This window comes from Dromaius novaehollandiae, chromosome 6, assembly GCF_036370855.1.
Source record: "Dromaius novaehollandiae isolate bDroNov1 chromosome 6, bDroNov1.hap1, whole genome shotgun sequence".
NCBI lineage: Eukaryota > Metazoa > Chordata > Aves > Casuariiformes > Dromaiidae > Dromaius > Dromaius novaehollandiae.
The window spans coordinates 31,588,768-31,604,565 of record NC_088103.1 but is presented as its reverse complement, the minus strand read 5'-3'; the positions used below and the strand labels follow the sequence as shown (position 1 = coordinate 31,604,565).

Sequence of the window (15,798 nt, the reverse complement as noted above, 5' to 3'; positions counted from 1 at the left end):
AATCTTACGAGGCAGCTGCATTATAAAGCTCAGCAGTAACACTGTGACATTTGTGTGCAACGTTGTTATATGCATGTATGGGCATCAGAGATCTTATATATTTGTTTGGTCTTCAGTAATCACATAATCAATGAATAAGTTTCTCTCGGGTCAGCATATGACTGTCAGAGCTGCTGTATTTCAAGTGCTGTCAAATCAATGCTAAAACATTTTAAATACTTTCAGAATCTCTGTCTTTCCCACTTTTTACTTTGTTCTCAAATTCCAGCTTGAAAATGTGAGTAGAGAATTAGTAAATACTTTTATTTTTATTCCGAATTTGAAGGATTGTTGGATTATGGATTTAAGATAAGTATTTCCAACTGATGCTGATGAAACTATACAATCATTTTATAGCCATTCAGGATAAAGGATATTGGCCCTAATCCTGAAACCCCTATTTATGTAATTAATCCTTGTATCTGTGAGCTGTGTCACTGAAGTCAGCTGGGACTTTAGCATGAGTAATAGTTGCAGAATCAGCCTCAGCCATTTAAATCATGATTATCACTGGAAAACAACTGAAGATTAACTCTGGTAATCATTATTTCATAGACATCACCCACATTAAAAGCAGATGTTTTGTAGCAGTGCTTAAGTTCACCTTCCATGCTCTGAAAATAACATAATCCTTCAAAATTTACTAGTTTCATTTTGAAAATGAGTTTGCAGGATTATTTTGTCGATTTGGCCAAACCAAATACATACACTCTGAAAGAGTTCAGCTGCTCAGAAGGGTGTCCTAGCCTATTGGTAAGCCAATGGTATGCTTCATGCAGTTGGCATCTTCGTTGGCACTTAGACAGATTTGCAAAGGAAAAATTGAGCAGATTGCTTGTATGTTGATGTCAATCAGAGGATCATTTTCTCCTTTTTGGTATCCTGCACTAAAAAAAAGTTTCATTTGCTTCTGATCTTTACGTTAGAAATCTGCACAGAACACTTCGTTCTAACTCCATCTCTGGGTTTGGTCCTATTCCCAAGGCTGAGCGACAAGTGGTAGCTGAAGAGCCTCAAAGACCAACTGTAAAGGCGGGGATAAATTCAGAGTGTTACTCTTACACTACATCCATATGCCAAACAAGTTATTTAGCTTAAGAAATATTGATACTCTATTTCACACTCTACTAGTTTATAGTTTCATGACACAGTGTGTCACTCATAGCATGAGCAAAAACTTACATTTGACAAGGTACAATAGCCTCAGTTAGAAATGACTGTATTTGTGAAAAATATCGTGTTTCTGCTACTACCATATGTTGCTGTTGTGGTTGTGACAGGAAGTTTAATTTTTCTGGACTCCATTTTCATAATTTTTGGTCAGGGGGATTTGAATTTGGCCAGGAAAACAGATTATTCAGTTAATTTTTGGCTAAATTCCACACCATAACTTATGCCTATATTCCATAATTGACTTCATAATGCAACGCAGAAATTGCAGTCTTTTGGAGAGAGAGAGAGAGAGAGAGAGAGAGAAAGGGGGGGGGGTTCTCTTCATCTTCTAGTGATAACTATTTATGTAAATGATGAGGTCAGTCGTGCATCTATCATAAACAAGGTGTTAATCTGGTTTTCTTTCTCTTCATTTAGTTATAAATTAAAGATTAGATAAAAATACTGATTATATTCCAAGGAATTTTTACTAATACATCCATATCCAGAAACAACAGGCACAATCAGGAGACGAGTGACAGGACGTATACACTTGTAAGGAGAGAGAGCTGAAGCCAGTCCTTTATATCACAGCAGACCACTGCAGTGGGCAGTACTGGCCATTCCCTTAATCCTCTCTGTGTTATTCCCCAGGCAGCAATACCACATATTCACTCATGTACAAATCCTCCACATTATGCTGTCCAACATTCCTGCTAAACATTATATATATATGTATTATTTAATATTTCAGTTCCCCAATAGCATCAAGGGCCCAAAGCTAGCTTTATAAATGCAATGTAACAGTTCCAAGGGCAACACCTGGATGACATAAAGATGCACGTTAGGGTGGGATGCTGAGGAAGGACAGGAACAAACGCTATTGCTTGTGCACAAATTTTAGCAATTCTAGAACCAGTGATTATGGCTCGAAGTCTGGTTAGGCAGGGTTATGTTCATCTGTATTTATTATGGGCAAGAGGAGAAACTTTAAGGAAGATAAAATGGTGAGCAGTGAAATGGAAAAAATGTTAAAGTACTTGTCAGAAAAATAGGTGCTTGAGATTGACACTGGTGGTGCAAATTTGGAAGGGTGACCTTTCAACTGACAACCCATAGGCTGGATTGATATTAATGATGCGAGGGCTTCAAGTGAAAACATAAGAAGAATAAGGGAAAAGAAGATCTAGCTTAAAAATTTGCTTTCCCCATCAAGTTGAGAGGATTTCTGAGGGGCAGGACTGCAGGCGTTTCGTTTAAGATAAGACTGCAGTTATGAAGTGACCCAGTGTAAAGTGTAAGGTGACCGAGGCTCAGTCAGTTGCTTCGGCATTGTAGGCAGGGTGAAAAGGCTGTGTTTTAGAAATTATTGTGCAAGAAATGCACATTAGTGTGTTCATCAGTCACAGATGCGAGTCTTTAGTGTTTTTATTACTCTTAGAATTTTGTGTGCTGAGGCAGTAATTGTCTTCTCATGCCCAAAGAGTGTCTGTATGAGACGAGAGAAAATAAGGTATTTTTCTTTATCCCGGTAGAGGATGATCTATTCCTTCCGTAGATGCAGACCCTCTGTTTCAATTATCTTTTCTAGAAGGCTCCTTTTCAATGCTCTGCTGTAAATTTAAAGAAATAGCATTAATCTCACAGTGCACAGAAAATATTTTACCGAAATTGTATTAATGTAGTTCAGGATCTAGCAGTACAAATGGAAGAAAACAAAAACTGTAGAGATTCAGTCATAAGGGTTATGGCCTTCAATCAGTGTCAGATCTGTGAAATTAATAGGCTCCCAGCAGTCCCAAAAATACATGTTCCTTCCAAACTTGCAACATTACTTTTTTTTTTTAATTGTGCTTAAGTATTTGTGTATGACAAAGTGATGACAGCAGCTGTTTTGTACAAGATTCCACTTAGAATATGCACTACTCTTCTTATTAGGGTATTTCTTGGGGAAAGACAATATATTTTTCTGTTGAACAGATGAAATGTAATTAGCAACACTCGGGAGAGATCAAATTAACATCAAGATGGCAAAATGTACTGGGCTAATTAGAAGTGGAAAGGAATATTTAGATAGATACTGAATGTTGAGTTCAAGATGACTTGTGGAAGAGGTGGTGGGAAACACTGGGGACAGTGAAATAAGAAATCACAGGGATAGTTGAATTTGAGGGAAAGTTTGGATTCAGTTTAACTTTTGTTACTAGCCTTACCAGCATCCACATCCCAGGCATATGAGACAGTTTAGGCTCTCCTAGAGTGAATAATTTCCACTCTGGAGCACAGTGGAAAATGTCATCCACTGACAGTGAAATGGTCTTAGAGATGTATACTGTACCTGTACTAATAAGGGTAGTTTTTTCTTTACTTGGATGGCTTTTTTGGATGGCTTTTTTTTTTTATATATACCTCTGTAATAAAGCATCCTGCTTCAGCTCGCCCTTCTTTGAGCAGAGAGATTGGACTAGATGATCCCCAGAGATCCCTTCCAACCTCAACTATTCTATGAAACCTGTGTTTTGTAGTATTTTCTAGTAAACTTGTAATTATCTGGACTCACACCAATGAAAGAAATGTGATCTCTGGAGCTGACAATATGATCAGCTTTAAGTGAGTATTTTGTAGGTACATATTTTATATTACTGTTTTCAATATTAAGGTCTAGGAAGCTAGAGTTCTGTGCAATTAGTGAAGTTTACAACATAACCAGACTAAAACAGCTAGGCATCTTAGAAGATTTAGCAGCTTTTCTAGGCAGCCATCACCCTTAGTTAAAGGAAGTGCAGAAGCAATGTATGAGCTCACCCCATTCAATGAAACAATTAAATGATTCAAATCTATTTGCTGGAGAAGTCAAAAGAAATCTGTTCTGTGCTTGATGGGTGCACAGTTCACCTGGCATGTAGCTAATGGTTTTTGGGTTTGAGGGGTTTTTTTCTGTTTCATCAAAGAAGTGGAGATCAGCTCATTGATTGTGTGCTTTGTTCTGTGCACAAAACTTTCATCTTTTCTGGAAAAAAGTGATATCGTAGAACTCATAATTGTCTTTGATATTACTATACTATAGAATACAAATATTACAAATATTTATATTATGTGAAGTTCAAAAGAAGGATGGCTGTTAAAAGCACAGTTAATTTTGAAAGGCGTATTACAGACAGCTTGCTACTCCTAAGAAAGACAGACAATCTTTTTTTCCTTTTTTTTCTTCTTTGCCCTGCAGCTGGCCCTTTGGAACTTCCTCTTTTTGAGCTGATCCCATCACAAAGACAAGTGGTTTTCCACGGAGACCGCTTGCCATTTCAGTGCACTGCAACGTACGTTGACAATACTACCCAAGTACATTGGTACCACGCCGGTCGTCTTATTGAAACAGATGAAGAGAGTGGCATATTTGTGGAGGACAGCATCATTCATGACTGCTGCTTAATTACACGGTAATGTACACACATCCCTTGCAATATTCATACTTGTAGACAAGATGAACATGCAATAAGCCTCATTAAAACATGCATCAATAGTTATTTGATTTGAAGCGCCCCAGTCACACACTTGAATCTTGTAGGGACGGATTTTCATGACTGCAAATGGCTGTGATTGCAAATCATATTTATTGTGTCTGAATATTCAGATTTTAGTAAATACTACTTTGAGACAGGTGAGGATAGGGTTTCCTGCACACTAAGTGCTGAAAAAGGAATGAAGTTAGAATAACTTCAGTGACATAGAGGAAATGTGGTTTCCAGCCAAACTACTTCTTCCTGACACCATCTAGAAGATTGAAGTGTGATCCACCTGTGAAGAACTGTTCATTAAAAAGGCTCAGATTTAGTTTTGTAGACTCCAATACTAGATCCCAGATTTCTTTAGTTAGACAATCACATGTTTGTTTCACATTAAAATCTTTGTCAACAGTCTATGACTTTCCCCGTTGGTATATACAGGAGTTGTACGTATGCATGAGAGAGAGATACACAGAAACCTCTGCTGATAGGAAAAATGCAAGAGGAATGAATTAGAATAGACTTCTATAAAAGGAAGTAAGGTTCATAATATAAAACATCTTTCACAAATAACAATTAATATAAATATTATTTGGCAGTGACCATATAGTTCTTTTTTGATTCAAATTTTCCCTTTTAAATCTTATTTAATTATGTAAATTCTTATTAATTTCTGTATTTATTTTTGCCTTTCATCATAGAGGCCAGGTTTGTCACTAAAAACTGCTAAGCATTTGCAAACATCCTTTTGTCCTGAGACAATATCCATTATTGATCCAAAAAAAAAAAAAAAAAGTCGGAGTCAGTGTCTATGTTCTGCATTTCCCTATGTAGAATATGGAGCGAAAATAGCTGTGCTAATTAGCTCTGCATCATCATTAACTTCTTCCCACTCAACCACTTTCTATGAATATAATTGACCTGAAATGCTTCTTGAACTGTCATACGAGAGTTACGGAGCCAAATTGTTTCCTCTCCACTGGGGTCTCTTGGCTTCATTGGTTTTTATTTTGTCTATTCACTGAGAATTTGACCCCTTTTGGTGTCATATGGATCTAGAGGTGTGGATCTGACCTTTTCTCACAGCTACTGGCTTGCTTGTAATACCAGTGTGTAGGGTTGTAGCGGATGGTGAAAAAGACAATTAGATCAATTAGTATGATAATGCCAAGTGCATGAGCTATTATATTGCTGCCAAATCACTTAAATTAGAGCAAATTCTTCTTATTTCCACGGTATCAAAATTAAAAGACATACTGTTAATCACCTCATTATACTTGACTGAATTATGTTTTGCACTGTATAAGCAATTTGTAAAGAGAGCATAGTAATATACCGAAATAATAAGTTTTCTCAGAAGATTCTCAAAATTGCTATCCTTTTTAAGACGTTAGCTTATAAATAATTTAATTGAATTTTATTTATCATTGCTTAATTTTTGCCAGATTATAAAATAAAAGTCATTGTCTACCATAGTGGTATTTTAATAAGGATTATTGATCTTCTACCTACCTCTTTTAGTGTGCCATTAAATAGGTGACCTTGATGCCAACATTGCAGTATGCACTGGGACCTGGAATTCAAAAAGAATATTCTTTAATTGTGTAATGGCATTTGCTGTTATAGACTGGAAAATTTCTTTAACTTGCTTAAGCTATGTGATAAAAACTGTCAAAATGAGGCAAAATATTTTCAGAATAAAACCTCAAAATTTAAGCAGCTATTTAAAAGCTTAAAGCATTTTCATTACTCATTTATTTCAGCTGTGTGTTTCACTTCATGATCTAGTAGTGCATCAGCACTGTGATAATACATTTATTGTACTGCATGGTCCTTATCCAGTCAACAATGCAAATATTCAAGTAAGCGTGGCTCTGCCTCGGTCAAGGGGCTGATCATAACGAGCTTTTTGAAGGCATTGGTTGTCAAGATGCTTGAGAGACCTGTGCTTTTTAAAGTAGCCTTCAAAAAGCATACTATTTTAAGTCTATTAATATTTTTGATAAAATAGAAATTTTAAATTTTTTAAAAGACACACTGTCTCTGCATGTTGAAAATGAGAAAACATTGACCAACTTACATTTCTTAAAAGTCTCTTCAACATTTCTTAACTTTAATCTCATCTTCATGAACATGTGTACTATACCTCTGCTTATATTTATTATTATTAGTACATGTTAAAATAATATGTAACAATATGTTTATTGCATACTGAGTAATTAGTGATGGTTTCTAAGGAAGCCTCAGCTGTACGAGGCACTGTGAAACATCAGAAAGACTGTGCCTCTCTGATGGCTCTGAAGAGAGTCTGTGTCTCTTATCATATGCTAAGCATAAGATTTGGAATAAAAACAAAAGTAATTTAAAATTAGTTCTTACAGTGTCATATTTTACCCCCCTATACCTACCCTCCCCAGCAAATGTCCACTCTCTGTGGCTTTCTGTGATTGCACTGAAGGACAGACTTTGACTTTTCCTGCTTAACAATTTCAAGATTTCTGGAGCTAGTTTTAAACAAAGGTGTAGTTCTGCTCCAAAAGCTGCTTATTCAAACATTTTTAGATGGTTATTTTATTGGGTAGCTCCAGATATTTCTGGACATGGATTTACAACACAAATATCATACTAAACCCTTCTGTTTTATTAACTGGCGCAGTAGAAGGATAAAATATCCAAATGTGTATTTTTTGTCTTCTATGATAAAGCAGAATAAACTAAAATAAACGTTTTCGTTGCAATAATTAAACCAAAGTTTTGAGCTGTATTCCGGCCTGTGACATTTTTCTTGGCAAAGACTATTCCTTTACAGGAGATTTTGAGAAGGTGTTTTCAATTCTGCTGCTAGCTCACATTTACCATTTCTTGCCAATGATAATAATATTTGATTTTGCTCATGTTGAACTTCTAGTTGTTATGCCTGTGTATAAATGTCATAGTCATCCATGAAAATGTAATTGTGATACGGAACTAATTTCCTGTCATCTGTGAATGGATCTAGCTGAAATTGTGACTTGTGTCTGTATGAAGACAGCTGATTTTTTGAGGCTGGAATAGTGGGTTATCAGCTTGATCACAGTCAGGGGCAATGAAACACTCCATATCCATGAAGCCACATAGGAGATGTACGAGTCCCTACATCACGGTATCTTTCCCAGCATCTTTCCCAGCTTCCCTACTGTTCCTCTTTATTGTTTGGAGAGACTGGCAGGACAGTTATTAGAATATTAAACTAAAAAAGTATATATTTTAATTTTATGGATCAAGCAATTCCTCAGAAGTAAGAAACTTTCGTTTTCAGGAAGCTGTTTATTTACCTAATGGACTGTAATGACTATTTTAGAGTCTTTTTAGTTCTACTCTGTAAATACTTGTATAGAGTGTTTAACAGTGCTTATTCCTCTGACAGCTGTAACGGCTGCTCTGGGACCATTACAGTGTGCGAGTGCTCTTTTTGAAAACATTAAACTACGCAGAAAGTTAAGAACTCATAAGAAGGAGTGTTGCTAATGGAGAAGCTAACACGCTGTTAACTAAACCTAAGATAGCCGGTGCTAGTATAAGAGAAGTTATTTGCATATAATTTTTTATTAGGTTTTGTAGGTAGATTTGCCATTGGAAATGGGAGTCAACTGTGATGCACTGCAAATAATGTTTTTTCTTTTAAAGTGTGTCCTAAGTATTTTAGTCTTTTAAGTATGGCTGCCAAAATGCAGGTCCTAAAAATATTAAGAACAAAGAAATAAGCTTAAGAATCTGGGTGTTTTAAGCATAGCGCTATTTTTTAAGCGTATAGTGTTTTGACAGTAGTTTCTTGCCAGTGCAAGGTGGTCAAAAGAGAATAAGGAGGCAAATAGCAAGTGTCTGAGATAACAGAATGCAGAACTACATTTGATCCTTCAAATATTACAAAAAGTAAGAAAACTCATTTTAAGGCAAGTCTTCCCTTATATTTCATAAAACAAATACATTGATTTCATAAAACTGCTTTTAGAGGTATATGGTTATGTCAAAATCTCAGCTTCTATTTGCAAAAGAAATGTCTGATGTCAAAGAGCTTCAAATCGTGATCTGCTTGTACTGTAATAATGAAGAAACAGGGAGAGAAATAGAAAGTAATGCAGTATTGTGGATTAAAAATCATGATTATAATGTTGGTAATCTAAAGCTTTCTTTGAGCCCAACTAATAATTTTAAATGTCTTAAATTATCAGTGCAGCTTTTAGTACAGAATTTGACTGAGACAGAGGGTTTTGCTAAAAGAATAAGGATAGGTTGAGATATGGCTAGTGAAAGAAATGAGTTTGAATAAAAACAGATTCCAGAAGTTGACAGTATCATGACAAGTTTGTGATCCAGGCAGTCAAACCAAATAAGAAAAAACAAAAGACTTGCAGAAATTTTGAGAGAAAGGCAGGCATTTTTTGCCTGTGTTTTGTGGAAGGAAGCCAAGTGACCCCTGAACTCTCTGAACAGTTTGTGGCAAGAGTACATCTGGAAGAGAGGTGAAGCAAGCAGCAGTGGTTTGGACTGATAACTAGGTTAACAAGAGCAGTCTGAAAATGGTGTGTTGATGGTGAATACATTGCTGGGTTGGTCGCACAATTAGAAGAGCAAATGAATGCTAAATCTTGGCAAGATATTGGATATTTACTCTATCCAAGATTAAAAAAAAAGGTGCAAGTAGCAGACCAAATAACCTGGTTCATACTGCAGGTATTTTCCAAGGACTTTGTGTTCTGCTCTCACGACCGTTTAGAGGAGGATGAGCAGCTGGGGTTCGTGCTGAGCAGCCAAGGGAAATCAGCAGAAATTGTTTAGTGCTGATACTTTGCTGGGGCACCTAATTGACTCTATTTGACCCTTGGTTGTTGAGCAGTTAGGAAAGAAATGGAGCAAAATAACCATTTAAATTGTAAATCAATGTTTCTTTATTGTTTTGAGATTACTTTAAACCCTGTAGTCAGTGGTCTACAGTCTACTCTGGGCAGTGTACACAGTAAAGGAGAAGTGAAACATGTCTTTTACCAGCAAAGTTCTCATATTTTCCAAGGAAGAAAACATTTAAAGCTGTTGCAGAATATTGTGAAAGGCACAGACTAAGGGTTTGATTATTTGGGATTAAGAGATTCTTTATGCTAATTAATTTGGAAGATTAATTAGTTGTGGCCTTTTTTCTAAAATAATTTGAATTAGCTGACTAAAACCCAGTGACAGCTTTATTATTAATCAGTTTGGGGAATAATTTAAAATATAACCTGTGGAAAGTATACTAATCCTATGAGAAGTAAAAGCAGCAAGTATGATATTCTCTACTGCTATAAAAGAACAATTATAAAAGAATTGTGCTGTGGCTTGAAATCTGTATGCTTAATTTGAGGAACTGCTTATTGAAGAATGGTTGAGAAATAGATGTTTTCAGCAGAAAAATATGTTAGTATTTTTGGCTGATAGAATTAAAAAACACTAGAAAAGTAATAATTAACAACTGTAAAAATATTTTGATGGAGTCCTTCTTGAGGAAATTTCAAACACGATCAACAGATCCTGTTTTGATGTTGAGACTAGATTAACAACACGCCTAGCACTAAATTTTGACCTCTCATTTCCATCCCTGCTTATTTCCTACAGCTATGTTTGGCCCATATAGTCATACCATTTAAATGACTGGTGTTAAGAACAAAAATTTGAACCCCATCTGAAGGGGGAATCAGTGGAGTTTTGCTTTGATTTTTAAGGCCAGAATGATTTTAATGTGGCCCTTCAAGCAGCTACAGCTAAGGAGATGCTGCACTGCAGCAGGGGGTTTGGAGTGAACATCCCAGGACAGCAATTTTTAAATTACTTTTCCTGTCAACACCAATGTTAAGGTATAATTATAAATTTTCTCACAGTCCAGGCTGTTGTTTGTAGCCCCGTGCATCAGCTGTGATTATCAGAGCAATTCTGACTTATGCCCAGACTCTACCCAGAGTTACACTTTTCTCTCAGGTCAGTGTCCCTAGATGAACAAACTATATCTGTAAAGCAAAACATTAGAAATATTAAAACTTACAAATAGCTGAATTACTCATTACTTTTCATGTATTTCAATCTATTCAACATAGAGAGCATGCTGTAGGACATTTTGCTAATGGACTTATGCAAAGCCTTCTTACTCCATTATAATGTAGGAATTCAGTGAAAATAAGTCCCCACTCCTCCCCACCTTCTTCCCAGCAGGATAAAAGAAACTTTTTTTTTTTTATTGTGGCCATCACAAAACAAAGTTTATGCTGTTGGAGATATACACTACACTGGAGACAGAACACAGATTCCCCCTGAAGTCCTTCTCTGGGAATCTGCTTTGTCTTGCCTCCTTGTTAGTTCTTCCCAAATATCTTCTCGCTCAACAAATAAAGCAGGTCACATTATAGACCCAACATGCAGTGACCCTATCCCATAGCATATTCATTAAAAATTAATTGCTGTATTTGTAACATCATCACTGACTCTGGCAGAGCACCCAGCTTCTGTCAGTGTTCTGCATTTCACAAATAATTTCAAATTTCAAAATTAATGTTGTGAACCATAGCTTTTTTTTTTTTTTTTGGCTGGTCCCAGTGGCATGTAATCAAATAATCAAGAATTGTTTTAAGGACCTTAACACTTCTGAATCATCTGGGAAATATTTTACTTCAAAAGCTTTTTATGCAATTTTGACTGTTGGGCTGATTGTCACAGTGTTATTTTTGTCTAAGAACCTCCACTAGTGTGGAGATCACAAGAGCTATGCTAATGAAATAGAGCTTTCTCTAGATATGACTTTGCAGTGCACAGACTACTTAAGGGCAAATGAAAGGCGTAAAGCAGGTGTAGCAGCATTTCCCCAGAGGACTGCAGTCGAATGCATCCTGCAGTCAAGTGGTTTGCAGTTGGAACAAAACTAATAACAATAAACACATTTGGACATCCCCAAATCTTTCACCAAGTGACAAAGCAGCTCAGCGATAAATCAGCTAATTCATGAAGTCCTTTAAATGAGCCCTGGCCCAGGTGTGCTCTGTTCAGATAGCTTTGTAGCGCAGTGGTGCCACTCGCCTGAAGATTTCTCCAGCAAGAGAAGGCTTGGAGCGTTCCAGAGCTGTTGATGCCTTTTCCCCCCACTCTGTGTTCCCTGCTAGCTGGGCTGACATGTATTGACTCTAGGACTGTGGGAGTGTGACTGTAGATTCAAGCACCTTTCAGCACACTCTTGGGTGAAGCACTGTACCTGGTCATCTGTCTCGACCTGACAAGCTCAATGAGGGAGAAACAAAACTTGTTGTAGTATGTTGTATAGCTCTTCAGGACACAGCGGATTTCTGATTACCCATCTGAAAATGTTAGTATGCAGTCACTCTAGTATTACTACTATTTATTTTCTCAATTTTAAGACACAAATTGATTGCATATAATTGTGGGTCACAGATTCTTTGACATCCGCTTGTAGAAAATACATTGGGCAGATGTTTACATAACAAATAGATAATACTAGCCTGTGACAATGTTTTTGACCACTGACATTTTAGTCAATTTAATTTTAGCAATAGAAATGAAAATAATGTGAAATGGATTACTAATTGGCATACAGGTCTTTCACCCATTTTGAAAGTAGCTAGCTCATATATATTTTCTGCCATATATTGTCATTACAATTAGCTCCTTTCCACTGACATCTCTGAAGTCAAATCCACCTGTTGTTCTGGTCCTAACTGACAGGAACAAATTAGGCAATAGAAAACTTATGGTAGAAGTAACTTATGGCACTTATTAAATGCCTTGCATGGCTACCAAAGGAATTAAATAAGTTACGCCTTGTTTTTATATTTGATCAGAAGAAATGGTATTGAATATCCTCTGTCTGTGACAAATTGATTACACCTGAAAGTATTTGCTAGACATTAGCATAAAATGAGTACTTATTTTAATCTTTAATCTTCATTTTCTCTTGCTGTTTCCTGGACAGAAGCTTTCTTTAAAGGCTATCAGCCTTCTAAAACTATTGCTTTCATGGGTAAATAAGTAATTTTGTCAGAGAGATCAAACTAGCATTTTAAGTTCAGTTTAAGTGCCTAGATTTACACGTTCTCTCTTCATTTTCCGTGTTTTAACCTTATATCCTCTGTAACAGGCATCGTTCCAAGCAGCAGTGTACTCTGGAGACTGACAGTCGTGTTTTTAAATTCTGTGTTAGTATTAATAATTTAAGGTAGCTTGGGTTAGATGCAGGTTGTGCAAGCCTTCTGCCTGAACTGTAGAAAAGCATTCTCTATTTATCTGTCTGCAGAAGAATATGAGGAAATCTAAATATTACTACTAATTTTTATTTTTCTCCTAAAACAGAGATTGGTTCTTCCAGAGTCCTACAGGAAATCAAGTCCAACTTTAAAACCTTTCTCATGGAAAGCTGATTAAAATATGGTGTTAAAGTCTCCTTTTTATTGGTTACTCTCTTTCTGGCATGTAAATGACTGCTGGGACATACAGTAAATGTCACTGAGGTTTTACTTTAGGACATGGATGAGTAACTTTGCATAATGAGACCTACTTCTGATTATCTCATTAGTTATGCATAGCTGTAGCAATGAAAAAGTATGCCTCAAATAGAAATATTTTGCCATAGTTTTCTTGATTACATGGATATGACTTCTATCTGTATTAAGCTTCCTCTCTTCATAATGACCAATGCCACAGATTTCCATTAAGTATTATAACAACTTCTTCATGCAATTGTGTCAGCTGTACGTTTTAATTACATTTCCAACATGACGGTCATCACATTTGAAAAGGAATATTACCATTCATGAAATCTCCCAGTACAAAGAAGAAATAGGTATCTTCTCTTTCTTCCATTCAGTGTTCTTGGGTTTACTGAGAAGGCCAGTATAATTTCAAAAAGAAAAAAAGCTTATTAATCATCCTTTTGTTCTCATCAGGCAGGTGGTCAGACAGGATTCTTCACTTTGCCTTGACACCATCTCATGAACGTCTGACTTTGTTTTATCTCTTGATAGGTCATAAATTTCCACAAAAATAGGAATTACCATCCTCCAAGGTTTGGGATATGATTGCTAATATAGAGGGAGGTGATGGCTGAAGTAGAAGCTCTGTCTCATACTCCATTCTTGGGAAAGCTCCATAGTACAGGCCAGATCTTTGCATTTGTGGCCTGATGTTTATTAGCTTCTATGAGACAGGAGTTTATGAAAAGTAAATCACAGGCAAAAGTGCCATCCTCTTAATTTTGTTGTGCTCTTATTGGGTTCCTAAGACTTGTAATCCTGCCATGATCTCATGTGACAGGAGACTTCTTACCTTTTACCAAGACTTGTTGCCACTCCTCAAGAAAGATCAAGAACACCTTTATGCTTAGGATCAGAACAACACTGGAACTTCTGGGCATGCTATTGTAATAGTGCCAACACTTACAATATCTAAATTACCTACTTGAACGTTTTATAAAGAGATTTAAAATTCTGCATAGCTGTCCCCTGCTTTTCCTTTAAGTCTGCCAGGACAGTGAAGTTGCCAAGGATTATAGTTGGAGAAAATATTAAAGAGATCAAGTTAACTGCTCTTTTCAAGAATTTAAACATTTCTTTGCTTAATTCAGTCCCCCAAATTCTCCAGGGGTGCAAGATCAATTTATCCTTTGTCATATCCAGATGGCAAACAAATGAACAGTTTCACCATTGGGCATGCTATACAAAATATTCCTAGAGAAACATAAATGAATGCATCATTTACAGTGCCCAGATGGCAATTCAGAAGACAATTCTATGTTCCAGTCATTATGCAGCTTCTTCTGTATAATATAACCCTATTCTGGCCTGCTTTTGTTCAACATATGAAGGAAGGACCATAGAAAATTAGAAGTGTGAATGTGAGAATTTACTCTTCATCTTGGAGAACTTGAACCAGAGTTCAAGTATTGGGTTTCTAACAGAAGCAACAATGGTATAGCAGTAAATACCTATCTGTGCAGCTTCATTTAATTAGCTGCCAGGAATTCCACAGAGTGGCAGATAGACAAATTTGCCCCAGAACACATTCGAACCGTTTAAGAACAAAGGAAAATATACCCTTTTTCTTCATATTTGTTTTTCTTCATATTGTTTACCCATAAAATTAGTAATATGCCCAAATATTCCTTTCATTTCTATCTCCAGCATTTACTTAAAATCAATATGGTTCTCAGCTTTATCAAATTTGTAGTGTTAATCATGGCTATAAATACTTTAGTAGTAACTATATCAACAGATCAGCATATCTGTCATATGTTCCGTTCAGTTGGGAAGTCCCTGTGTCTTGGTACCACAGGTGAATTTTTATGCTACCTATTGATCCAGTGAAAAATAGCTTTTCCAGATAATTGTTTTTATAAGCTCTAGGAATAGCTCATTCTTAGCTGTCTGTAAAGGTGATGTGAGACTGTTGTGACGTATGAAACTGAGGATTTATTTTGAGAATCTTTATCAGCTGGCTAATTTCATTGAATTATTTCTACCTGAATGTAAAAAGATGCATTATGAGATAGCTAGGAGGCTGCTGTTACAGGGCTTTCTCATCTAAGACTGAACGGATCAGTTGCTTCCCTTGACACGAAAAATTTCAGTTACTCTGCTAGAGAATGGCCAGTATTACTTTTCCTGTACTCCCTGCAATAAAAACATGCTAGAATTTGTTGTAAAAATGGGATGGGGCTTCTAAGCTGCTTAGAGCTCAAAGCCAGAGTAAATTGGAGCAGTGTGAGATTTTTAAACTTACTGCATAATGATGAATTTGGCTGAATTTTCACAGAATTACACAAAAAGGCAGAAGCATTTTAACTTTAATCAAAAGCTATTTACCACAGGGTGCATTTTTTCTGGGGATCAAGATAATGGTCCTGTAGTACATTCCCAAGAAAATCATCCTTCGTTATATGTCTTTTTCAAAGGGAACGTAACATAAGCAGCTGTCTAATCACTTCTTACTTTGGTTGTGGTCTACTTTCATATACATGTCGGAAGTTTATATGCAAGGAGATTGGATCCTTTCATGTAGCAAAGCTAGTAGAAGCGCATTTCTCATTAACCAGTGTTTA

General features: G+C 36.3%; 1 protein-coding gene across 1 annotated transcript in view; it reads left to right on the top strand.

Annotated features, from left to right (window-relative positions):
• Positions 1–15,798, top strand: part of LOC112989796 (adhesion G protein-coupled receptor A3-like) — a 281,364-nt gene that overhangs the window by 126,593 nt on the left and 138,973 nt on the right. Inside the window, exon 7 of the mRNA XM_026111146.2 lies at positions 4,415–4,628. Within this exon, the coding sequence (XP_025966931.1) occupies positions 4,415–4,628 (214 nt within the window). The remainder of the gene's footprint in view (positions 1–4,414; positions 4,629–15,798) is intronic.